This window comes from Zeus faber (genome assembly GCF_960531495.2).
Source record: "Zeus faber genome assembly, chromosome: 6".
Taxonomy (NCBI): Eukaryota; Metazoa; Chordata; class Actinopteri; order Zeiformes; family Zeidae; genus Zeus; species Zeus faber.
Genome location: NC_137201.1, coordinates 27,611,622 through 27,637,299, shown reverse-complemented (window position 1 = coordinate 27,637,299; position 25,678 = coordinate 27,611,622). Strand labels below are relative to the sequence as shown.

General features: G+C 45.0%; 1 protein-coding gene across 1 annotated transcript; it reads left to right on the top strand.

Annotated features, from left to right (window-relative positions):
• Positions 1-4,526: 4,526 nt before the first annotated feature.
• Positions 4,527-25,678, top strand: slc6a15 (solute carrier family 6 member 15). Its single transcript, XM_080002707.1, has 12 exons — positions 4,527-4,706; positions 6,841-7,374; positions 12,129-12,286; positions 13,344-13,470; positions 14,048-14,229; positions 18,815-18,925; positions 20,388-20,629; positions 21,232-21,421; positions 22,236-22,428; positions 22,552-22,711; positions 23,079-23,241; positions 24,887-25,678. The coding sequence occupies exons 2-12, from the start codon at positions 7,053-7,055 to the stop codon at positions 25,262-25,264; spliced, it is 2,226 nt and encodes a 741-aa protein (XP_079858833.1). The 5' UTR covers positions 4,527-4,706; positions 6,841-7,052; the 3' UTR covers positions 25,265-25,678.

The following is a 25,678-nucleotide window of genomic DNA, read 5'->3' as shown; positions in this document are numbered from 1 at the left end:
ATAAATTGGTAAATTCCGCCTGTAACTTTTTCTTTAAGAGGCTCCTCTGTCCTCCACTCGTTACCTGTATTAATGGCACCTGTTTGAACTCGTTATCGGTATAAAAGACACCTGTCCACAACCTCAAACAGTCACACTCCAAACTCCACTATGGCCAAGACCACAGAGCTGTCAAAGGACACCAGAAACAAAATTGTAGATCTGCACCAGACTGGGAAGACTGAATCTGCAATAGGTAAGCAGCTTGTTGTGAAGAAATCAACTGTTGGAGCAATTATTAGAAAATGGAAGACATACAAGACCACTGATAATCTCCCTCGATCTGGGGCTCCACGCAAGATCTCACCCCGTGGGGTCAAAATGATCACAAGAACGGTGAGCAAGCATCCCAGAACCACACGGGGGGACCTAGTGAATGACCTGCAGAGAGCTGGTACCAGAGTAACAAAGGCTACCATCAGTAACACACTACGCCGCCAGAGACTCAAATCCTGCAGTGCCAGACGTGTCCCCCTGCTTAAGCCAGTACATGTCCAGGCCCATCTGAAGTTTGCTAGAGAGCATTTGGATGATCCAGAAGAGGATTGGGAGAATGTCATATGGTCAGATGAAACCAAAATAGAACTTTTTGGTAAAAACTCAACTTGTCGTGTTTGGAGGAGAAAGAAAGCTGAGTTGCATCCAAAGAACACCATACCTACTGTGAAGCATGGGGGTGGAAACATCATGTGTTTGGGGCTGTTTTTCTGCAAAGGGACCAGGACGACTGATCCGTGTAAAGGAAAGAATGAATGGGGCCATGTATCATGAGATTTTGATTGAAAACCTCCTTCCATCAACAAGGGCATTGAAGATGAAACGTGGCTGGGTCTTTCAGCATGACAATGATCCCAAACACACCGCCCGGGCAACGAAGGAGTGGCTTCATAAGAAGCATTTCAAGGTCCTGGAGTGGCCTAGCCAGTCTCCAGATCTCAACCCCATAGAAAATCTTTTGAGGGAGTTGAAAGTCCGTGTTGCCCAGCGAAAGCCCCAAAACATCACTGCTCTAGAGGAGATCTGCATGGAGGAATGGGCCAAAGTACCAGCAACAGTGTGTGAAAACCTTGTGAAGACTTACAGAAAACGTTTGACCTCTGTCATTGCAAACAAAGGGTATATAACAAAGTATTGAGATTAACTTTTGTTATTGACCAAATACTTATTTTCCACCATAATTTGCAAATAAATTCTTTAAAAATCAGACAATGTGATTTTCTGGATTTTCTTTTCTCATTTTGTCTCTCATAGTCGAAGTGTACCTATGATGAAAATAACAGGCCTCTCTCATCTTTTTAAGTGGGAGAACTTGCACAATTGGTGGCTGACTAAATACTTTTTTGCCCCACTGTATCTGTCTGTCTGTCTGTCTGTCTGTCTGTCTATCTATGGCCAAAAATAGCAGCAAAATAGAATGATAAAACAAAAAAGCGTGAATTATCCATAGTCCTTATGTCTTTCATATTAGCCTACTGGTACTGATGTTTCTGGTAGGGAGCAGTATTATCTCTCCACTCCCTTTCTCTGAAGTGTTCTTCCTTACAGACACGTTGACATCACAGTCAGTCTGTTTCACGAGTGGAGACACTATCTCTCTCCAGGAAGAAGAGGCCATTATTTCACCCAGTCACTGACATCACAGATGCCCAGGAGGCTGAGAAGGTCCCTACACACACACACACACACACGCACACACACACACACACGCACACACACACACACACACACACACACACACCCATATATACACAGGCAGGTCATGATTATTAAATCTGTATAAGTCAACACTACTTAGAATTATGTTGATATTGCTTTCCTTGCTTAGGGCTTTATTCGAAAAATAAAAACGCAATAAGATTTCAAAGTCTCACTGTCAATGTCAATTACAGTTATATAATTACTCTTTATTTATATATATACAGTGTATATATATATATATATATATATATATATATATATATATATACACACAGTATATATATACAGGGAGTTTACATAATTACAGAAATGTCACATGAAAAGGATTTTAAGTTTGAAGTAATTAAATCCCAAATACAAATGCAGCTGCAAACGAACAGAATTCCAAGTTGCAGGTGAGTCAGGCACAAACTCTGAAAAACGGGAAGAATTATAATTCATTCAACGCCACTTTGTAATAGTTTAGGCAACTAATTAATTCCCATAATACATCAATATATTATGCATACAGTTATATATACACGTAAAGGTGATGGCTTTGTGGCCCGCGCTACGTGCTAAATGTGTCAAAGTTTCAAAAATCCTGGTAAACATAAACCAAGGACGAACTGCATCAGCAGAGGCTTGAAGCAAACCAACAAGGATACACACTTCAGAGGATAATGATAAAAGCCACAAAAGTGCACCCATAATAATTCCCACAGAATTAAATCAGCACTTCTGTAACACAGTCCTAACATTAACTATATGTTCACAAAGGTCCAAGGAGCACAGAACCTGGACCAATGTGGCAAAGTAAGATGGTCTGGCAAGCATCTCTCATCTTTCATCCCATTTCCTAACGGGAATTTACCAGATGCGTTTGCATTTGGAGAAAGCCGAAGGATGCCTTCAAGCCACAATGTCTGTTTCCAACTGTCAAGCATGGGTGATCGATAGCGCTGCGGACAGCCATCTTGTTGATGTCACAGGGTCAAAAGTTTACGACCAGTGGTTACCACTAGGTGACTGTAGTTATTAAAATGTTTGTTTTTTTCATGTTATTTGTACTCATTCTTATTTTGAGTTTGTAATGAATGTTTTGTTTATATTTATGTATATTTAAACATCGAGATACAAAAAAACATCTTCTGTAAATGTAAACTTTATGGAAGTGTTTACATTATCGATAAAATATTTCAGTATTTAATATCTAGATTCTAATTATTTCAGTTTAACCAACTCTGGTCAGGGGCCAGAATGGCCAGCTAACATCAGTCCCAATCAGGGACATTTTTGGGCTTCCCGCTGTGGCCAATAAACTCCACTTTACCACACACATACCCCCCTGTGGACAGCCCACAGCTGGCCCATTATTTGGGCCCCACAGTTCAACCCAAATTAGCTATTTTTCTGGGTAGGATTTGGCTCAACAACAAGCACACGGGAGGCGAGCACGCACTGGTACCTATGAAGAATACATTACCACAATTATCGCAGTTCTAAGATGATAAGTCCCGGGAGGAACCAAACCATCACCGGAACAGAACCTAAACCTCCGTAACCTCCGTAACCACTGTAACACATTAGTTTCAAAGTATTCATTGCACTCCCAGTTGGAGGTCGCCAGATCAAACTTGCGGCCATGTAACCGCACATAGCTCCTGTTTTACCACTAATTCAACAGTATTTGAACAATTCTAATTGCAAGATAATAAATACTAAAATTTGACATCCATCAAGTCGTTCAGTAAATAAAGGCCGACTACCCACACCCTAATACCGACTCCCTCCTCCCCACAGTAAACTATGGCTGAAGAGCTTGAATAAACTTGATCTTTTAAACTTCTGATTTGTGCATTTTATGAGCAATGTAACATTTTAACAAACTATTTTATTTTAGAGCAAAGCTAAACGAGATTACCATAAAGCATTTTGAAGTGCATCAGATTTTGAAGACTTTGCTTTAAAACAGACAACGCGGTGAATTAATATAACAAAAAAAGCAAATCTCATAGTACAGAAGAGGATGAGGGCCACATAGTGAAATATTGCCATGTGAAAAAAAAACAAAAACATTGTCCGTATTTATAGGCATGTGTCGAAATGCTGAATAATTGAATGTGCTATTAGAAGTAGTGCACCCGTGTTGTGTATTATCTTGAGGTTGATTGATGTGATTACTGTGATACTTATAACGGAACAAGGGCATGGAAACTGTAAAATCCCACGGTCCTGGACGTGCTCTTCCCGCAGGGTCTACAGCGTCCACATCCTCCGCGACTAAAGGCGCTTTATGAGCGGTCGGTACATCAAGTCGCTGGATGTATTCTTTATTTGTATTTATTTATTTTCACTAGTCAACCCCCTATACAAAGCCATACAGGATAACGACAGGGACAAGAATAGCGTGATCGAACAAAGGTGACCATAATAAAGACAAACACACAAAACGCGCATGCATACCAACCCCCCTACCGTCCTGAGTAACGAGCGGCGAGTAGTAGTGGAACGTACCAACGCAGAATAGGGGTGTCGCGTGATTCCGCGATACACTCGCCGCCGCAAATTAGAGACACATTAGTAATTCCCGCGCCGGGTGCGGTTCTAAATCGCGGGCCAAGAGGCGTCCGTCGAAGCGCGCGCGACGTTCGCCGTCCCGTTCTCGCCGTTCGCGGGTACGGAGACGACGGCGCACCCCCATCCCGGGCGCGTGGGCGCGTCCCGTCGGCGCCGCTAGACAAGGCTGGGCTCGGCCGTCCGCAGCGCCACAACGGCAGCGCTGGTCCAGAGAAGCAGGTGATAATGTCTCCCCCGTGCATGTGCTCTCACAATTTCATTCCTTGAGACTCGTCATTTCTGGGGGAAGAAGGGGGGGAAAAAGAAAAACAACAACAACAAAAAAACAAAAAAAAAAAACAACGACAAAACAAACAAACAAAAAAGAAAAACAAATACCAAAGGAAAGGACGACGCTCGTGTTGATACTGGTGAGTGCGTCTGAGTGTGCGTCTGAAATGAATGGGTTTGATGTGTCATTATTGTTTGTGTTGTTATCATTTACTGTGGAGGTATGGGGTTGTCGTACGGTCGGGAGTACCGGGGTGTAGTGAGTGATGGTGGGCGGGGGGGGGGGGAGGCTTTAATCCGCGAGCATCATCATCCAGAGAACAAATTGTCCCCGAATAGAGGATGAGCCACATGGCACTTTATTGCTCTTATGGGGAGCCATGGTTTTTGATGGGGGGTGATGACAATACCGGCCCCGCTTCGGATAAATTAAAGAAATATTAGTATCGTTATGTGAATTCATGGCGTCAACTAAATGCAATTCGGGTTATATCTTGACAACGCAGTGGTCGACGCACTATTTCTTTTAGAGATGTCAGAAAATGGAATGACATTTGCTCGCGCTTTGTTATGAGTTCACGTTGTAAGCTAGCATCCCACCGGGGTTTTTTTTCTTTTTTCTTTCTGTTGTTGATGTTTGGAGTCCCTCAGATCAGTCGTTCCCATCCTTCCATTCTCATCAATTTGATGTACATTTGTCCAACCACCCCAGAATATTTTTTCTTTGTTAGTATACGATTGAGTCCAAATATCAACACCTGTCAGGGCCGTTGTTATAGAAATTGCGGTGGAACTACGAGGCGAAGCACGTGAATTGTCCAACGAATACACGAGACAAATGAATCAGCGGCGGAGACGCACTATTAATGAACCATTTTTGTTGTGTTTTTGGTTTTTGTTTTTTCCTGGGGGACACCTCTCGAAGGACCGGCTGGTGGGGGATCCCCGCCCCCCCCCCCCCCCCCCCCCGCGCCCCACGTTGAGAACCGCCGCCTTGTTCCGTGGATGATGAAATGACGCCCAGGCTAATCTGGGAGGAAGTGGCGAGGGAAATCTATTAATCACTTAATCTGCCGTTTGGCCAAGGGCGAGGAGGGAGGAGGCGAGAAAACAAACAAAAAAAAACAAAAACCAAACAAACCAACACCTTCGTTTATTATAATTATTAATATATTTTTTTCCGTTGCGCGGGTGCGTCGAGCGGAGTTGCGTCATCCGCGCGGCGCGTCTCGTCGCGTCGCGTCCCCCAGTTTGCGCCCTTTCCGCGGTGTTTGCGCTCCCCACGCAAGTGCGACCGCGTGTCGTCGCGTCGCGTCCCCCAGTTTGCGCCCTTTCCGCGGTGTTTGCGCTCCCCACGCAAGTGCGACCGCGTGTCGTCGCGCGTCCCCCAGTTTGCGCCCTTTCCGCGGTGTTTGCGCTCCCCACGCAAGTGCGACCGCGTGTCGTCGCGCGTCCCCCGCCTTTCAATTATTCAAGCGCTCGGCGAACGCGATAGCCTCGGCGTCCCTCCCCCGCCGCGCCAGGGTCCCGGCTCCAAAAAGCAGCGCACGTTCAAGGGCTTTTCCGGACAATGAATTGTAAATGGTGACCATTCATGGGATTTTGGTGCCTTATAAAGTCATGTGATTTCCATGTGAGAAAGGGGGGGAGAGAGCGAGAGAAAAGCCATTTAATCAAAGTATTAATCTGGTGATAGACATTACCCGAATTGACCTGCAGGTATTGTGAAACCCTTAGGATTTACCTTGTGAAAAGGAAAAAAAAGAAAGTTTTTTTTTTTACTGTTGTAATGACTTAAAAAAAGATGATAATGACTGTGATTCACAGACAAAATAATTGTCTCAAGCTAATTTTCTTTCTTCACTAATGATTGTGGCCTCTTCCACCCTTGATAGGTTGAATTCCATCCTTTTTTGTTTTTAAATAGAAAACCGTAGACAGGTGCCATCAGCATAGACCCGTTAGGTTATGGAATATAATGGTCCTGATATTCAGAATAATAATTCAGAATAAAGCTCCCAAGCCGTTTGTCGAGCACCCTTTAATTGTGAGTTTGACTTTTATAATGTGATATTCCTCCGGATCAAAACAGCTGAGGAGATAAATTAAACAGGCCAGGTAGGGTAGAAATAGGATGCATTTCTACTGGGTGCCTCCAAACACTGACATGAAATGTGAAATATGATTAAAATGATAAAATTAAAAAAAAAAACTTTTTGCTTAATTGACTATTTTAACTCACTGCATTCCTTCTTTTAATCTTCTATCCTACAGACGTTTGGTGATAATGAGGAAATAAGCAGCGTTCTTATTGCTCACTCTGAGAACTCTTTGGGACCCCACGGCTCCACCACCATCAGGCTTGCAGATTTGCATTGTCGAAACCCCCCAAAAAAGTGACTTTTCACAAAACGCCAGGCCTGATTCAACCCCCCCCCAAGAAAAAATAAAAAAAATAAAACAAAAAAGACGTTCCACTTTATCAAATGCCCAAAAACAGCAAAGCCGTCAAGAGAGAGCTTGACGACGATGTCACAGAGTCTGTCAAGGACCTGCTTTCCAACGAGGACGCCTGCGAGGATTCCTTCAAGAAGAGCTCGCTGATCGTCAACCACCATGGCGGGGAGGGGAAGGAGCGCGACGCGGAGGCAGGAGGTTCAGACGGAGAGGAGGAGGAGGAGGAGGAGGAGGAGGAGGAGCGGCCGGCCTGGAACAGCAAGCTCCAGTACATCCTGGCCCAGGTGGGCTTCTCTGTAGGCCTGGGCAACGTCTGGAGGTTCCCCTACCTGTGCCAGAAGAATGGAGGGGGTGAGTTGAGAGTGTCCAAACCGCATATAATACCAGCAACAGTAACGACAGCAACACCAACGATAGTAGAAGTCCTGTGTCTCTGGAATGATGTGACACAAAGCATATACTGTATGTTTTTTGCATTTTTTTTTTATTATTATTTCAATTTCTATCCTATGATCACACAAGTTGTAGACAATTTTCATTGAGTAAAAAATAAGCACTATAACGAGTGTTTAGGCTCAGGATTCAGACGTTGTGTATTTGGATAAGCTGCCGTACTACACAGTTTGCGGCTTTGAGTTTTGTGTAAAAAAGAGTGAAAGAGGGAGAGGGAGAGAGAGAGGGATTTCTTCCTGCATTATACCCGCCTGTCAAAACCAGACTCGCCCCTGTGACCTTGGAGCTGATTGGAGCGCTCCACATCGACGTGAGAGCCACGTGACTTTTATTGTCTCAGGTTGTGACCACAACCTTACCAACCACCCCCCCCCCCCCACGTTAAAAATCAAGTTCATCACAGTGCCTCCAAAGTGGACTGTGGTTAAAAAAAAAAAAAGCTTTTGTCGTTGTGAAGAGCCTAAATCAAGCCTCCTGGGAAGGTCCGAACATGTCACATTGCTCACCTGCAGATTATCTAAATCCATTGACTGGTGAAAAGCTGATTAGATGCATCCCTCCCACACACAATAGCAGCTGCATGTCGACTATGTCGGCTTTGTTTTTGTTTATATTGCTATACACATGCCGCATCAGTCTGCGGTCTTCTTGTATGTGTTTGTGCGAATGTTTATTCATGCACCTGTGTGTTTCGGATCTCATGTACATACAAACTAACATATTTTGTATGATGTGTGGTCTCTTTGGTATATATAGTATGCTGTATGTATATATATATATATATATATATATATATATATATATATATATATATATATATATATACTGTATTTATATATGATAGCATTTCTAGGTACTTATCCCTGCCCGCTCATGTCCAGGCCTGTGGGTCATTGGACAGGAGTGTGTTTTCTCTTACATAAAAAAAAAACAACATACAGTCGATGTACAGTAGATGGATAGCCCACCTTTGTGTGTGTGCGGTGTGTGTGTGTGTGTGTGTGTGTGTGCGTGTTGTGATCCTCCCAGGGCTTGTCATGTCTCCCAGGTCTGTTTGGAAACGTCGCAGCCACCCTGCCAGGTTTAGCTGTAATTAGATTAAAATGCCAGGTCTGAGGGTGGGGCAGGTCGATCACTGTGTGTGTGTGTGTGTGTGTGTGTGTGTGTGTGTGCGCGTGCGTGCGTGCCTGTTTGTGTGTGCACGTGTCAGGGCCTGCCTCATCTGCATTAGTTGATAGTAACCAATGTATCTGCATGAGTGGTTTGTGTGTATTATGCATTTGTGTGTGTGTGTGTGTGTGTGTGTGTGTGTGTGTGTGTGTGTGTGTGTGTCTGTGTGTCTGTGTGTGTGTGTCTGTGTCTGCTTGTGTGTGCTATAATGGCATCACCTGCTTCAAACTACATGCAGCTAAGCCTGTAGTGTATTCATCTTAGTGAAATGGAACAATTTCAATTTCTGCCCCTACCTATGAACACATTGTCATTTTACATTGTGTGATATAATTCTAAATGGATAAGAACTATATCTTTAAATATCTCGGAGAACATACATGAAAACCCACAAGAACAACAAAGCTTGAGGTGCCTGTGTCTTAAGAAGACTCAAGGATCAAAGCTCTTAAGCTGACACACCTCAGATGAAATGATCCGCGATGATCCAGGTCTCGCATCATCCTCCAGCATCTTTCGTTGCACGGAACAAGACAAAGTCGCTTTTTATTTTTTAAGAAAAGTTCTTGTCGCGTTTCCTCCAATCGAAAACCTCTGCTGGGGACACCGACCCAAAGCTTTACCGCAGTCCCAGTAAGGAAACACGTGAAGCTGTTTCAAGAAAAGACGGCCGGTGTCTCGCAAAGCGCTGTCACCATCACGAAAGTTAGTCATTGTTAAACAAATAACCGCCATTAGCAATTAGATTGTTTTTTTTTTGTTTTTTTTGTTTTTTTTTAGTAAGTAAGTAAGTAATTAATTTATTTATTTATTTATTAATTAGGTTAGTTTTATGCCAGTGCCACCGTATAAGCCACCTAACTCACATTCTATCCGTCGTACCACTTCCAACATTAACTTAAAGTGCACGTTCAGTGTGGATGGAAAAACACCGTCGTAGAATCAAAACGATCGAGATCAGCTCAAACGGGCAGTCATCGTGACAGCTCTACTCTGAGTTTGATTCAAGTTCTTTGAGTGTGTGAAGGACACGGTGGAGGTTTTTTGAGGCGAGACAATGGGGAACGGGGGAGGAGGAGGAGGGGGAGGAGGAAGCATTTGAGCGATTTCAAAAGCTTTGGCGTGCACAATGAACCAGAATTAGTCGCGTTGATAATGGAAACAAGTTCAAATGCTGCTCCCTCAGACCCAAACACAAACACGGCAGGTTCAGGTTGAAATGCTTTGGATACAATGACCTAAAATTAGGAGTATTAATGTTTACCATCTGCGAGACCACGCACACACGCACGCACACATACACACACACACACACACTTCCAGGTTGTGACGCCTCCCGTGCAGCCGAACCTGGAAGGGACCTTTTCAAACGCGTCGCGACAGGACGCCGGAAGAGATGAGAACGAGCGTCCGGCCAGATGAAATAATAAACAGCGCAGAAGCGGGAGGTCCGATGTGGCCGTCCGTGCACCCCTCGGGTGCGTGACGAGACGCCTCCCGCGCGGAGGACCGGTGGGTGGAGGTGGGGTGGAGTTTTATAAGTTGTGAGTTATGAGTGCCGTTCCAGATTTGTTTTTTTCCTGTTAGTCACATTCATTTTCACATTGCAACCGGGATTTTTTTGGTTGTTGGAATTTTTTCGAGATTCGTGAGTGATACTTGCCGCTTCTCCGTTTTTGTTTGCGTATTCCATAAAATTTGAGGTCAGCCCGAGAGGGTTTTGAACCCTTCAGTCGTGTTTTAATCTTAAAAACCTGTCACACGCAGCCTACTGGAATTATGTCAAAGGGAGTTTGAAAGGAAAGACTCCAGAAGATAACGTGATATGAAGCCACAGATAATAAGAAAAACGTTGCCTCCTGCCATCATGTGCCCACCAGTGTTTAACACCACGTGCACTCTCGGCGAGCACTATCACAAGCACTCTGCCCCCGGCGCTTTAATCAATGCACCGCACTATTACAGCGCGTCCCAGCCAGAAGCCCTAATTCCAGGGCGGAATGTCTCCACCAGTACCCACTGTAATTTGGAGTAATTTCAGACTGCACTTTATCTCTTTCCTTTACGGTTTCCAGGATTGTTTGATTGCACCACACACCATGAGGGACATATTAGGTGGAGACGGTGAATTTATTTAACAGTAGTAATGTGAGTGTGTGTGTGTGTGTGTGTGCGTGCGTGCCTGCGTGCGTGCCTGCGTGCGTGCCTGCGTGCGTGCCTGCGTGCGTGCCTGCGTCGTGCGTGCGTGCGTGTGTGGTTTGAATTGAGCCTTTAATTGAGGCTGGTGTGTACACGTGCATAAGCCTCATATTGGCGAGCAAAGTCAATGATCTAAAGCCGCTAGAGTGTTAATTCAGAACGTTTCAAGGGTGGATTCTATCAAAAACAAAATTGTATCACTTCCCCTGTTTGTGTGTTTATGATCTTTGGTGTAATTCCTTCCTGGGACCAACCTCTATGGATGGATGTTCTATCCACTTTTTACTGACCGGCAATGCGACTTGCACGGGTCACACTGAGGAAAACCGGTCGTGATCGAGGGTCGCTCCGAGTCCGCTGTGTCCACGTGTTTTTTACGTAGATTTAATGTTTTGTAAATCAATTGTATATAAATTGTGTACTTTAGATTAAGTATTTTAATTTTCATGCGTTTCTTCCAATCATTGTGGACTTAAGTCTGGACCAATCACCTTAAATCACTGAATGTTGCTCTCATTTAGTTTCAATGTCCCTCAGGAACAGTGTTTAAACAATTCCCATCGTTCCTGGATCATGCAGTGCAGACTCAAAAGAAAGGAAGGTTCCTCCAGTGCGAGATCGCCTTCTGTAACTGATCATAGTTTTTTCAGGGTTTTGGTAAACGCAACAGGAGTTAAAGTTTTTCGAGTTTTCCTTAAACGCTGCATCGGCTCCATGCTCCAAATGTACATCGATATTGTTCAAACTCGGACAACAAGACGTCTCAAATGTCCCGGTTTTAACGAGACCTTAACCATGTCCGCGCGTACTGCGGGTGCCTATGTGCCACAAAGTGTTCTACAAATAATTTAAAAAATAATGAATAAAAATAAATAATAAGAAAAACAATACGCAGAAGAAGGACAGTAAAAAAAATACAAAATAAGATTAAAAGAATCTGAGAAAACATATGAAAACAAATGAAAACAGAATTAACCAATAGAACAACATCAAGTTAAGGAAAATAAGGACCAAATGGACTACTCAAAAAACAGTTGAAATAAGTGTGTTTTACGCTCTTTAATTTATTCAATTATTATCATATTATTATTATTATTATTATTATTATTATTATTATAACTATTATTATTATTATTATTTTAATTTTTGTTATTATTATTATTATACAGTATATATATATAATTATTTTTTAAATCATTATTATTATTATTATATTTTTTATTTTTTTTGTTATTATTATTATTATTATTATTTGACTCAGTATGTTTACTGGGGGTCTACAGGAGCCTACCTGGTGCCCTACCTCATCCTGCTGGTGTTGATCGGCATCCCATTGTTCTTCCTGGAGCTGGCGGTGGGGCAGCGGATCCGCCGGGGCAGCATCGGGGTCTGGAACTACATCAGCCCTCGTCTCGGGGGCATCGGCTTTGCCAGCTGTGTGGTAAGTCTGAGACAATAGCGGTAAACTTTAGAATAGCTTGAGAATGTTTTTTTTTTTCAATTCCAGAATTGAATCTCAGACAACATTATCTGCGTTTGATTTATTGATATAAACATAGTTGGGAAAGATGTAGTCTTGAGTTCAACTCTGCTGTCTGCTCTGTTTAATATATTATGCAATATAATTATACGTTTTGAAGACATCTGAACTCATTGACAGTAAGACTTTCAAAGATAATGCAATGTATTCATACATACAGTATAACAGGATTCTGGAGGTGCTTCTTCTGGCCCCCCAAATATCAGCACAAGGGATTTAACGCCAGATCCTGTGTGTTATTGTATTTTCAGTTGACGATAGAAAAGAATGATGCCCTTTAATATAAAACCATCTTAAATTTAAAATTCAGCCCTAAAACAGGTCCTCCTCGTCTTAACAAGGATTTCTGCAGTTACACGGCACCTTAATGTTTTAATATAATGTTTACAATTCAAGTATTGAATTCATGTCACCACACCACAACTTAGTGTTCTGTAGTTCTCAAAATACCCTGAGCAGTGGAGGAAATCTTAATCAAATGAGGGCCACATCACCACATCCTGCACGAACCACTTCGCTGCTAATTTCAAGAGCTTTTGATCGGACGAGTTGAGGCTTTATTATCTGTCGGATCAAGGTAAACAAGTTGTGATGCATTGGGTTAACAGAGCCTTCCAAACTTAAAAATAACAAAGGTAACTTTGAGGTGTCAGACAAAGGTTTCCACTGAAGGACATTTAATAGTATGTTATATCTATTTAGGGAATTATATGGATTATATACTGTAGTTGTAGGGGTTAAATTCATCAGATTCATATATCTGAATATTCCTAAATAGGTTGAATAATCTTGGCTTCATGAAGAATTGAAGTCCAGGATGACATATTCGGCCTGAAGCTTCATCCCTTCAACCTTTATGGCTTTGTGGAAATACAGTTCTGTTATTATTAAAGTTGATTATTCATGGCGTCCATTCCCCTCCTGCTCTTCTTCTCCACCTCCTTCTCTCCATCTGTAGGTGTGTTTCTTCGTGGCCCTGTATTACAATGTCATCATCAGCTGGAGTCTCTTCTACTTCTCCCAGTCGTTCCAGCAGCCACTGCCGTGGCACGAGTGTCCTCTGGTCAAGAACAAGACCAACACGTGTAAGCCACACTCCCAGTTACACATCGCTTCCATTCGAGACCTACAGTCGTTTCACGTTCTGCACTCACCGCGTTACCCATCAAATGCGGTTTTTTTTGGTATATATGCGACGTTAATATTGCTCAACAATAATGATGAGGCCGAAGCTGCACTTTGAAGAGGAACAAAAACCATCATAAATCAGTCCATAAAAGCAAACCAATTCAGCAAGAGGTTTTTATTTAAATTTTTCTCTAGAATTTGTATCCGTAACGATTCGTAAAGGGCGTGGTCTCACCCCCCTAAATATTCATGAGCTGAACTTCGCGTGACGGGTACAAACGTGCACAACTATACGTGCCAACTATAGGTGAGCATAAAGAAAAGCTCCTAAATTGGTGATTTTATCTGATTGGCTGTATTTAAATGAGTCATAAAAATCAGGAAAACATATTGGCTGGGAGAAGATGAATTAAGGGCATTTAAAGGGCTTTTAAAGCACATACATTTACAGCAAAAATTGCGATGACAGGAACATGCTGGTGTTTCAATTTCTGCTTTTCGGGCTTTAATGCCCCGCTGTTGTGTTCGTCGCAGATGTCGTGCCGGAGTGTGAGAAGAGCTCGGCCACCACATTCTACTGGTACCGCGAGGCGCTGGACATCTCCGACAGCATCTCCGAGAGCGGAGGCCTCAACTGGAAGATGACCGTGTGCCTGCTGGTGGCGTGGTCCATTGTCTGCCTCGCCATGATCAAAGGAATCCAGTCCTCTGGGAAGGTGAGCGGGATACGCTGCTTTCTGTACGCTTCATTGTCTGGAGAAGGAGGGGGAAGGCCGGGAGCATTTTTGTTCCCGCGGATGATGAGTTGTAGACCTCTACGATTGGCCCGGTAATCCTGCAGTCTCAGCCCTGGAATTGCTGGAAAGTGGAAGGCAGTTTGTTTATCAAAAGTCCAGCTCTTGCCAAGTGTTTGGGAAAATCCTCCTTCAAACTGAGCTCACCTCAAGGTGGAGGCTTAGGGGATGCTCGCCGTACGGGTATTTGGTCTTAAGACGACGCCCGGCAACTGGAGTAATGTTCCCTGACATGTCTCTCTCGATGGTATGAGCATTAGATCCACGAGGCTCATGTGATCACTTCTTTTTTCTGGGATTTTTTTGAGTTTGTTTTACTTTAGCCTAGTTTTGCACACTAGAGTTGACAATAGCGTGACTCGCATCTGGAAGGATTTGCCCGCTGACTAAGGGTTGACATTTGCTTGCAAACTCTGCGGCTCCTCCCCAGCAGATCTTTAATCTTCCGATTTGTCATATGACGAGTCTTAGTGGGTTCACGTCCAGGGCCACTGCCATGGACCTGCTAATTGGTTAAAAAAAAACCTATTAACAAATATTAATCTTTTCAGCATTCACCATACTAGTATACTAGGATAGTTATATTGGTCTTATCTCATTTTCCTTTCTCGATCTTGTACAAACCACGTTGTACAACCAAACCATATTATATTTGTCTCGGCCTTCATGGTCAAGGTTACATGTACGGTTTCTCAATCTCAATTTCTCAGTTTTTTTTCTAAACAATCTATGCTTTTGTATGAAAGCAGAAGAAGATCCTTTATTTATCACACACCACAACACATGCACTCATGCGGCAACGACAACCAACACGCACACACATGCTATGATTGGTGGGCGGTGAAATTATTTCTCTGCTTTTAACCCATGCTGGCTTGTCCTTCCTCTGGGGGGGCAACCAGGAGCAGTGGGCGGCGTCTGGCGACGCCCGGGGACCAATTACCAGTGTCCGTCGCTGGTCATCGTCTGACCAGCAACGGACACTGGACACTATGACAGACATGTTTTTAGTGGGGGTCCTTCCTGATGTTTCATGAAGGAAACCCCATGTGAGCACAAGGAGTACATGCAAACTCCACACAGAAAGGCCCCTCATTGGGAGATAACCCACTGGAGCACGGTGCCAACAGCGCCAATGAATGAATGAATTTCCAATGAGGTTGGTGTTTGCGTTAAGGGTCAGGTAAGGTTTCAGAAGGAATTCCTCAAGGCTTTCAACTTTCGACAACCACGCTATTAGAGTCTTTCTTTGGATTGATGTGATGTCTTTAGAAACGCTGCTGACTGCTTTCAGGCTAAATTTGGTTTCTGACGTGTCACTAGCCGGATTTTATTCCAAAAACCTGCTGGTTGTGAGCCTGCTATCAGCTCCTGTCTCCTAATCTGCTGCCGCTACACTAGTAGACACTATGAGATAGTATAGGACAGTAGTAGATGGTAGGAGACAGTATGAGACAGTCTGAGACAGGTGGAGACACTATAAAACCCTATGAGACAGTAGGAGACACAATGCGAGAGTAGAAGACAATATGAGACACTGATACACTATGAGACCATATGAGATAATATGAGACACTATGAGAGACTATGAGACACCGGGACACTATGAGACACTATGAGATACTATGATACACTATGAGAAACTATGAGACACTATGATACACTATGAGACACTATGAGATACTATGAGACACTGAGCCACTATGAGCCACAATGAGACACTATGAGACACTGAGACACTATGAGATACTATGAGAAACTACGAGATACTATGAGACACTGTGAGACACTATGCAACAATATGAGATGCTATGAGACACTTAGACACTATGCAATATGGGATACTATGAGACACTATGAGACAATATGAGATACTATGAGTCATTATGAGACATTACGAGATACTATGAGACACTGGGATAGTATGAGGCAGAATGACATACTATGAGACATAATGAGACACTATGATACAATATGAGATACTATGAGACACTGAGACACTATGAGATACTATGAGACACTAGGAGACAATATGATAGATATGAGACACTATGAGGTAATATGAGAGATATGAGACACTATGAGATAATATGAGAGATAAGAGATACTATGAGACACTATAAGAAAATGTGAGACACTATCAGACAATATGAGACACTTATAAGACACTATGAAACACTATGAGACAATATGAGACAGTATAAGATGGAGGCCCTTTCTAATAGATGTGCTGTAATGTTGCTGTCCCGTCCCGGAGACTTCCAGGGTTGCACACGTCTCATTTCTACAGTCCTCCATGTCCTGAGAGCTCCCTGATAGCAACAATCATCCTTATCGTTACCCTGTTTGCCATAACTCTGACTTCCTCGCTGGAAGGGCTGTTATGTTCAGCTTTTACAGGGTTCCTCTGTTAAATCGCTGAGTAGATAAAGTTTATATATAAAATAGAGAAATGTTAAATATGTGACTGTGATCTTACAGAATATATTCTTTAGTTACTGAGGCCTTTGTCTTTGTACGCTGAATAAATAGTCCCTCGAGACAAATGCGCGCCACCCAGGCCGGTGGTTAATTGTACAGTAGAAGCCAGATGGGCGTCCTCCAAAATACCTCCGTGTAGTATTTTGGGGCCTTTTGAGGTGACCGGAATGGAAATCAGCATGAACTTTCTCTCATTGGCCGGCGCCGAGAGCTTTTGAAGCTTAATCAGAGATTTGTCGTATAAAAGAATATTAATGCTGTCTCCTCCCATTTTCGACAAAGGACCTGATCCGAGGAATATCCCCACCGCACGGTGGGCTCCTCTGCTGCCGCCATGTGTGGGAGGGTGTGAAAGGGAGAGTCCATGTAACTATGGTTACACGCGCGCTTTTGGCGTGGCGTGATTGTCAAGCGTCTGAAGAAGCATTTTAGGATTAGGACGAGGAGGGACGTTGCCATGATATATTCTTAGATGTAATATGAATCAATATATGAATAAATATATGTTTGGAATTCTGAGCAACATTGAAAACAGATGATTGTTAACAAGTACAAATATCTGATTTAAGAAAAACATGCCTTTTAATTATTGATCTGAGGACACGTATTGTGGACTATATACAGTATTATATGGCGTTTTAGATAGCTACTCACCACACCAGATTAAGATAGGGTCAAGCCTTTTGTTTTAGTTTGCATCAGTTCCTTTCAGATCATGCTGCTAATCTCAGAAAACGGCCTTTCCAAGAAGCACATGCTATCTGCCTGGGACAAAAAAATAGTCTCTTTGATAGTGAATTGGACTTGTTCTTGTTAACAGCACAAGGTCGGCGGTTTTACTGGGAAAAAGGGGCAAAGACGATAAAATGTTCACAGCAACAGCAAAGAAAACACAAATTACATCTATTTATATTCTCACAGTTGGAATAATGTGATGACAAAGAATCACATAAGGAGTATTTGAAAGAACAAAACTATACTTGAAACTGGTTCATTTGAAACAAATACTTTAACCTAGCCCTAAAAGAAAAAAAAGTCCAACTAAGACAATGTTTGTGCCATTTGATGATAAAACATTAGACTTAGCTATCCAGATTTTAGGTTTTTCAAAAGTAAATATTCACAAAGAAATCTATCGAGATACCAAAGTGATATGAAGGTTTAGATAATAATAATAATAATAATAATAATAATAATAATAATAATAATAAAAATGATAATAATAAATATAGCTGCAGGCATCAATACACTGGGTCCAGTTTGGTGATGTTAGGCATGTATTACAGGTTCCGAGGTTCTGTAATCCGCAGCACAAGTTTTAGTTTTCCTTTCAAACACACAGCACCTTTCATACAAAACATACAACTCAATGTGCTTTACATCAATGGAAGGCAACAAATAGTAATGATAAAAAAGGAAAAATGCATTTTATATAGAATAAGTAAATATTATAATAATTTTGGGTGAGCTGCCTCTTTAAGACGCTGCTCCAGCGTGTGGACCACCATGGAGCAGTGACGGTGTCTCTGCTTCATGACTCAGACCCAAAGCATCCTGGTCGTCCATCCTGCAGCCACGCCCCTCTGCCACGCCCCAAAATCCATTTGCCACACAGCGCTTGACTCAGGCCTTCCCTCCTTCCTTTCAGCCCGCGACTCAGCGGCTCCCCTCAGACCACATTGGAAGGCAGAGCAGAAAGAAAAGAGGCCCAGGGGCAGCTACTGAGGGGCCCAGTCGCCATTGTCCACGTTAATAGAATTCATGTGACATCATTTTAAACATCCAAATCACTTTCACTCCTACACCTACATCCACCCATCCCACCTACACAGGAATACATAATGAGCCTTCATAATGAATAAACTGGAGCTTTATCGTGAAGGCAGTTTCATGAAATTCGCATGTGACTCGTTTTGGTCAAAATGATCTTATAGTGTCTTTTTACAGTGTGTTTTTAAGTATTAGCACGGTTTTTGCTGATGTCCTGCTATTTAACAATGATTCCTCCATGGTTTCTCACTTGCAGGTGATGTACTTCAGCTCCTTGTTCCCCTATGTGGTGCTTATCTGCTTCCTGGTTCGGGCGTTGCTGCTCAAGGGCTCCTTTGACGGGATCCGCCACATGTTCACACCCAAGGTACAGAAGATCAACAAAAAGTCCTCTAACCCGAACTCCCTAACCCTCTAACCCAAACCCCCTAACTTTGTAACCCAAACCCCCTAACCCAACCCCCCTAGCTCTCTTACTCAAACTCTCTAACCCAAACCTTCTAACCAAAACCCCCAACTCTGGAACCCAAACCCAAACCCCCTAACCCTCTAACCAAAACCCCCTAACTCTCATACCCAAACCCCGTAACCCTCTAATCCAAACCCCCTAACCTTGTAATCCAACCCCCCTAAAACCCCCAAACCCTCTAACCCAAACCCCAAAACCCTTGAATTCAAAACCCCTAACCCAATCCCCCTAACTCTGTAACTCAAATCCCCGAACCCTCTAATTCAAACTCCCTAAACCTCTCACCCAAACCCCCTTACTCAGTAACCCAAGCCTCCTATGCCTCCAACCTAAACCCCCTAAACCACTAACTCTCTAACCCTCCAACCCTCTCACCCTGAACCAGGAGGGTTAGGGTTATTGATTAGAATGTTTATCACACAGCTATTAACTATGTATTATTTACCAATGTATTGTCACTGTCCAACCACAATCAAAACTTTTAGTCATCAACATAAAATAAGAACGGCAGCCTCTCAAGCACATTCAACCAGCCAATGTCACCGCATCGTTTCGGTAGCCATGGAAACAGGAGCCACTCGTCCAAGGGTTGTTTTGTAACCGTCTGTCTCGTGTTGTTTCTCGTCCGCGTTGATCAGTTGACGTTCAATAACTTAACTTTAGCTGCACATGTGAAAGTAGTGCGAGGTGCTGCATGTCAGCGGTGTGTGCGTGCGCGTGGCCAACAGGTTCTGCTTCCATCCTGGTGCCCCGGCCGGTGTTTGTCAGCCTGGCGCCTCATAAGCCTGCAGTGCTGTGGTAGTGCTGAGTGAGCGCTGCTGACACCATTTACGTGAATGAGTAAAATTTCCAAGCGGTGCGTCATACACGACGTGAAGAACGTGCTGCGGCTTTAACGGTCACATTAACTCCACTCCTCCTCCAAAGCGCTCAGAGTGGTTCTGATTGCAATGAACATATAAACCTTTCGGATGCAGCGTACGCTACACATATAGACAGGGGCTCTGTAATACAATACTATGTATAGCAATAACGATTGAAAATCACTCCCTGAGGAGTGACCGTGATCCTTCAAGGTCTAAACTGAGGATTAAAATCTGAAAATAAGTTTAATATTTACCTATTTTTATTAAATGCATGTTGCCTGTTTTCTTGTCGCTAGTTGATTGCTTACTATCAATGTAAAGCATATAAATATATTAAAATAAACGTTATAATTATAATAATAATTATTCTATTATAGTATTATTACTGTTTCCTTATATTTAAACATTTTAATTAGAGGAACGAAAAAGGAATGTTTGCCCACCCTCAACTATAAGTAACTCCCACAAATGTCTGCTTTGTGCCCCCCTTGCAGCTGGAGATCATGCTGGAGGCCAAGGTGTGGCGGGAGGCGGCCACGCAGGTCTTCTTCGCCCTGGGCCTCGGCTTCGGCGGAGTCATCGCGTTCTCCAGCTACAACAAGCGCGACAACAACTGCCACTTCGACGCCGTCCTGGTGTCCTTCATCAACTTCTTCACCTCGGTGCTGGCCACGCTGGTGGTGTTTGCCGTGCTGGGCTTCAAGGCCAACATCATGAACGCCAAATGTGTTGCCCTGTGAGTGCACGCTCGGGGGGGGGGGGGGGGGGGGGATTCAGTTCTTGACACGTCACTCGGTAAAAAAAAAAAGAGTCGTCGGATTTTCTGCCTCTGTTTGAGGACGAGAGAGGGGTCGGCCCGGCTCCGTCGGAGACTTGAATCCTTGCAAAAATAACACCTTAATTCCGTCAAAAATTGGGCGGAAGAATACAAGTGTTCTACGGCAAGTCACTCCATTCCAGGGTGACTTAAAAAACTGCGAGTCTGGCATCACTGAGGCTGCCGGCTTGTTTGTTGTTCCTTTGACGTCATTTGCGGGACTGGAGACGTAGCGTCGCTCCCCCACCCGATCGACCGGATGCGAGAATCCAGCGGCGACGCGCAGAGGGAGCTGCTGCGGCCAAACACATGAATATAGAGCGGATTTAATTTGTTGGTCTGCGGCCTGCGTAACCGCCGCGCTCAACGCAACCCAACCCGTTCTCCGGAGTCGGAAGATTGAAGGCGCCCGGAGGCGGTTCTGTGTTCATTTTCCGAGCTTGACTTTAGTCCGAGTTGGTTAAAACAGGCATTCATTGTGATTTGGTGACACAAGTCCCCCTCCCTCCCTCTCCCCTCAGGAATACTAATAAGATCGTGGCTTTGCTGGGGAACGAGATCAGTCACGACCTGATCCCGCACCACATCAACTTCAGCCACGTCAGCGCCGAGGACTACCAGAAGATGACGGACATCATCCGGGGGGTGACGGAGGGTGACTACCCCAGCCTGGGCCTGGACTCCTGCAGCATCGAGGAGGAGCTGAACAAGGTGCGGGGGCCCCCCAACGCGCGCCGGCGCCTTTTTTTCGGCGCTAGACCCAAACGGCTGTAAATCTCCATACTCTCGGCGGCTTGCTGACCACGCGACGGTCGGTGTTTTCGACGGGGTCGGCGAGTTCCCGATCCTAAATGCCTCCATGAGAGAGGGCCGTTTTGCTGCGTCATGGTTGGGGTAACGCCATGGCGCGCCCGGCGGCATGTGTCTGACAGGGTTTGAATGGAGGATGAAGTGTCAGCCCTGGGGATGTTGGCAGAAGAGGCAGGAGCCAGCGCTGCGTGTTGACAGTGCTGGCACAGAGTCGAGGAAGCCCAGTCCAGCAAGAAACCCTGCAACGCTGACTTCTGCCAATAAGAGCCGGAAACCTCGAGGCGCCCGGCGTTTGTTAGATCCTGCTCCTGTTAATTGTAAATAGTGAATCTTATGTAACGTAGAATAGGCAGCAGCGGCATGAGCGAAGAGAAATGATGCCCAAAGATTTAGAAAACTGCTAAACTAAAACCAAAAAGTAAAAACTAAAAGATGAACAATGGGCACGACAGTCCAAATCTCAAGACACATCTGTATGTGAATTGGTGGCTGGTTTTCCAGCACCTTCCAGTTCAGAATAAGCCCACACAAAGCCCTCAACTCTTCCTAACCTCCTCTTCTTCCCCTTCCTCCCCTTCCTCCCCTTCCTCCTCTTCTTCCTCTTCCTCTTCCTCCTCCTCTTCCTCCTCCTCCTCTTCCTCCTCTTCTTCTTCTTCCTCCTCTTCCTCCCCTTCCACCTCTTCTTCCCCTTCCTCCTCCTCCTCCCCCCTCGCAGGCCGTCCAGGGCACCGGCTTGGCCTTCATCGCCTTCACGGAGGCCATGACGCACTTCCCGGCCTCTCCCTTCTGGTCGGTGATGTTCTTCCTGATGCTGGTCAACCTGGGCCTGGGCAGCATGTTCGGCACCATCGAGGGGATCCTCACGCCGCTCATCGACACCTTCAAAGTCCGCAAGGAGTTCCTCACAGGTTTGGGACTCCCGCCACCGCTCCACGTGACCCCCCCCCCTGGCGATGACGCTCAAAAGTGCTTGTGATCGTAGTGATTTTGCCTCTTTAACCCTCCTCCTCCTCCTCCTCCTCCTGCTGCAGTGGGATGCTGCCTGTTGGCCTTCTCCATCGGTCTCCTGTTTGTGCAGCGCTCAGGGAACTACTTTGTGGCCATGTTCGACGACTACTCGGCCACGCTGCCCCTGCTCATCGTGGTGATCCTGGAGAACGTGGCGGTCGCCTGGGTCTACGGGACCGACAAGTACGTACGAGCCGCCCCAGACAAGCTGCAGTGCCGGCTTCAAAAAGGTCGGGTGTTTGCTTTCGGGATGAAAGATTTCCCTGCCGGGGGCCCGCAGAGTCGCTCGCCGGTTTGTGTCAATCTTGAAAACGCGTCCTATCCGGAGATTTGAATGTGGAGCGGCCATTTTTGCAGCAACACAAACAAACAGCTTAAACAAATGCAATTGGGGTTACGTAACATCGAGCCTGATAAATACAAACACCGAGCTATTGTCCTCAGGGCCGTCATGTGATCGCACCACCTGCAGCTTTGCTTCGGTCTCAACATCTCCAACCCCCCCCCTCCCACCTCTCCCGACCCCTCCGCCTCCGCCTCCACCCTCCAGGTTCTTTGAAGACTTGAAGGACATGCTGGGCTTCACGCCGTTTCGCTTCTACTACTACATGTGGAAGTACGTTACGCCCATCCTGCTGCTGGTGCTGCTGGGCTCCAGCCTCATCCAGCTGACCATGACTCCCCCCAGCTACAGCGCCTGGATCCAGGAACTGGTGAGTCAGCGTCCGTCCGTCCCCCCCGTCCCCCCGGGACCAGGGATCAATGGGGAGCCTCCAGGTCGGAATATCCGGAACAACTAGAAAGCAAATAAAAGGGTTCAAGGAACAACAGGATGTTTAGCCAAGCACCCGTTTGATGAGCTCATCCTGAGTTCATCCAATCAGGTGCACCCATTCTCGACCTCTCTCATGTCGAGGACCCTTGATTTGATACACCGCGGGCCCCATTGGATAAAGGTTTTGTCTCTGGGAGCCCCATCTGAGAAGATTTAGACTGTTATAGCCCAATCCTACTGCACCAAAAACCCGATCACACACGCCAACATCCGCCATTTGTCACCAGTGGGAAAGGAAACAACGCGGGTCTCGGTCCCGGGTCAAATGACCCTGCAATAGACCCGGGTTTCAATTGCCTCCACCTCCGATCGGCTCTGATGTGATGTCATTTTGGCCCCTTAGAAATTCCGAAACGCTGGCGCATAAGTAGACGCGAATATCCGTGCGTCATTCCATCATTTCATATCCCGTTTAGGATCCAAAATCAAAATCACGAGTTTTTGACTTTTTTTCCCGGTGCACGGGGAGGATGGAGTATCCGCGCCGCCGGCGCTTGTGCTGCAGTGTTGGTTCGTTGGTGAGCGATCCGATTCTTTTGAACGGCTCAAAGTACTTTTTTTTCAAGTTTGACAGTTTTGTGTCGTTGTTTGTTTGAGTTGCTGTCCCCTCTACCAATCACGCTGGCAACCATGACGACGCCCCGTTTCCTGCGTGTTCATGACGTCCGAACGTGACACACCAGAAAAAAAACTGCGTTTCTCCTGGCAATGGGAAAGGTGTCAATCGCCTAGTTTTAGTCTTACCGTTCATTTTGGTCTGAAAACTATATTAGATATGATTTGGTCCAAACATCCTCACCTATCTGTTCTCTGGTTGGAGATATAACAGTGAAATTATGACCCAAACAGCCGTCATCGTTCATTCCCTAATGGTGCGGAGTCTTGTAAATGAAATTACGATGAGTAATGTTGAACTATTAATCACTTTGCCGGGAACCCTATGGACCCTCTTAAAATCCCCACACATTGAGAACCACTTCTCGAGTGCATGGAGCACATCTGATGAGGTGGAAAGGCGTCTGCAATTTTAATTTGCCTTAATGTGCCCGAGGATAATAAACGCTTCGCAAAACTAAGACTTTCAACACAACAAAATCACGGATGATATCACGGATGTTAGCAGTGATGATATAAATACAAAAGTAGAAAACATCTTTGTATAATATATAATGTATAAATAATGTATAAATATATTATACCGTATATATGTATATATATATATGTGTGTGTGTGTGTGTGTGTGTGTGTATATATTTATATATATATATAATATTATAATATATAATATAATTATATATAATATATATAATATAATATTATAAATATATATAAAATAATAAAATATAATTGGGTGTGTGTACAAGGGTTAGGAAGGTCTGAATCTTTTTTTTCTTTTGTGTTTTTTTTTTTTTTTGTTTTATCTTACACTTCATTTTGATTTTTGTGACGATTTGACACGTCACCTCTATCCTCGTCCAACACGATGCATCTGTTCCTTTCCTTCTCCTGTTCCCTCTCCTCAGGCCGCCGAGCGGTCACTGAACTTCCCTCCGTGGGGCGTCGCCGTCTGCATCTCCCTGGTGGTGGCGGCCATCCTGCCGGTGCCCGTCGTCTTCGCCCTGCGCTACTTCAACATCATCGACGAGAGCGCGGGCGGCATGTCCAAGGTGTCCTACAAGAAGGGTCGCATCCTGAAGGAGAGCGCCCGCCCCGGCGAGGGCGACGACGCCAGCCTCATCCACGCCAAGTCGCCCAGCGAGGCGCCCTCCCCCATGCCGGGCAGCATCTACCGCAAGCAGAGCGGTGGGGTGGGCCCCGACGCCGACACCGCGCCCAACGGCCGCTACGGGATCGGCTACCTGATGGCCGACATGCCGGACATGCCGGAGTCGGACCTATAGAGCGACCCATCCCCCCCGCCCCACACGCGCACACACACACACACACACACCCATCCCCGCCCCTCCATGCGTAGTCACCCCTCTATATATTTTACCTTGTTCTGTATATTCTTTGTAGATATCGTAGCTGCTCTCCTTCTTGTCGTCTCTGAACCATACACGACGGTCTACCTTAAAAAGGGCGTGTAAGTGAACGTCATCCATGTCCGTTTTTTCTCATCGCTCGCTGTGTCCCACACCAAAGCTGCATTCCATTGGAAATTTGGCAAGCCACTGAGTACTGGATCCCACTGGATCCGCATTAGTTGCCGCATCGCTGGCCGTGAGGGGCGGTGGAAAATCCCGGGTCCGGAAAGTATCCGCCCCGCCGTGATTTTGCTCCAGCCGTGCAGACGGTTGACTCAAAATCCCGCA

What these genes read in the sequence shown, in the direction of transcription:
- slc6a15 (XM_080002707.1), top strand. Translation starts at nt 7,053, where the DNA reads ATGCCCAAAAACAGCAAAGCCGTCAAGAGAGAGCTTGACGACGATGTC. An exon ending in GCCACATGTTCACACCCAAG is followed by an intron (nt 18,926 to 20,387) that starts GTACAGAAGATC and finishes CCCCCCTTGCAG; the next exon opens with CTGGAGATCATGCTGGAGGC. An exon ending in AACGCCAAATGTGTTGCCCT is followed by an intron (nt 20,630 to 21,231) that starts GTGAGTGCACGC and finishes CTCTCCCCTCAG; the next exon opens with GAATACTAATAAGATCGTGG.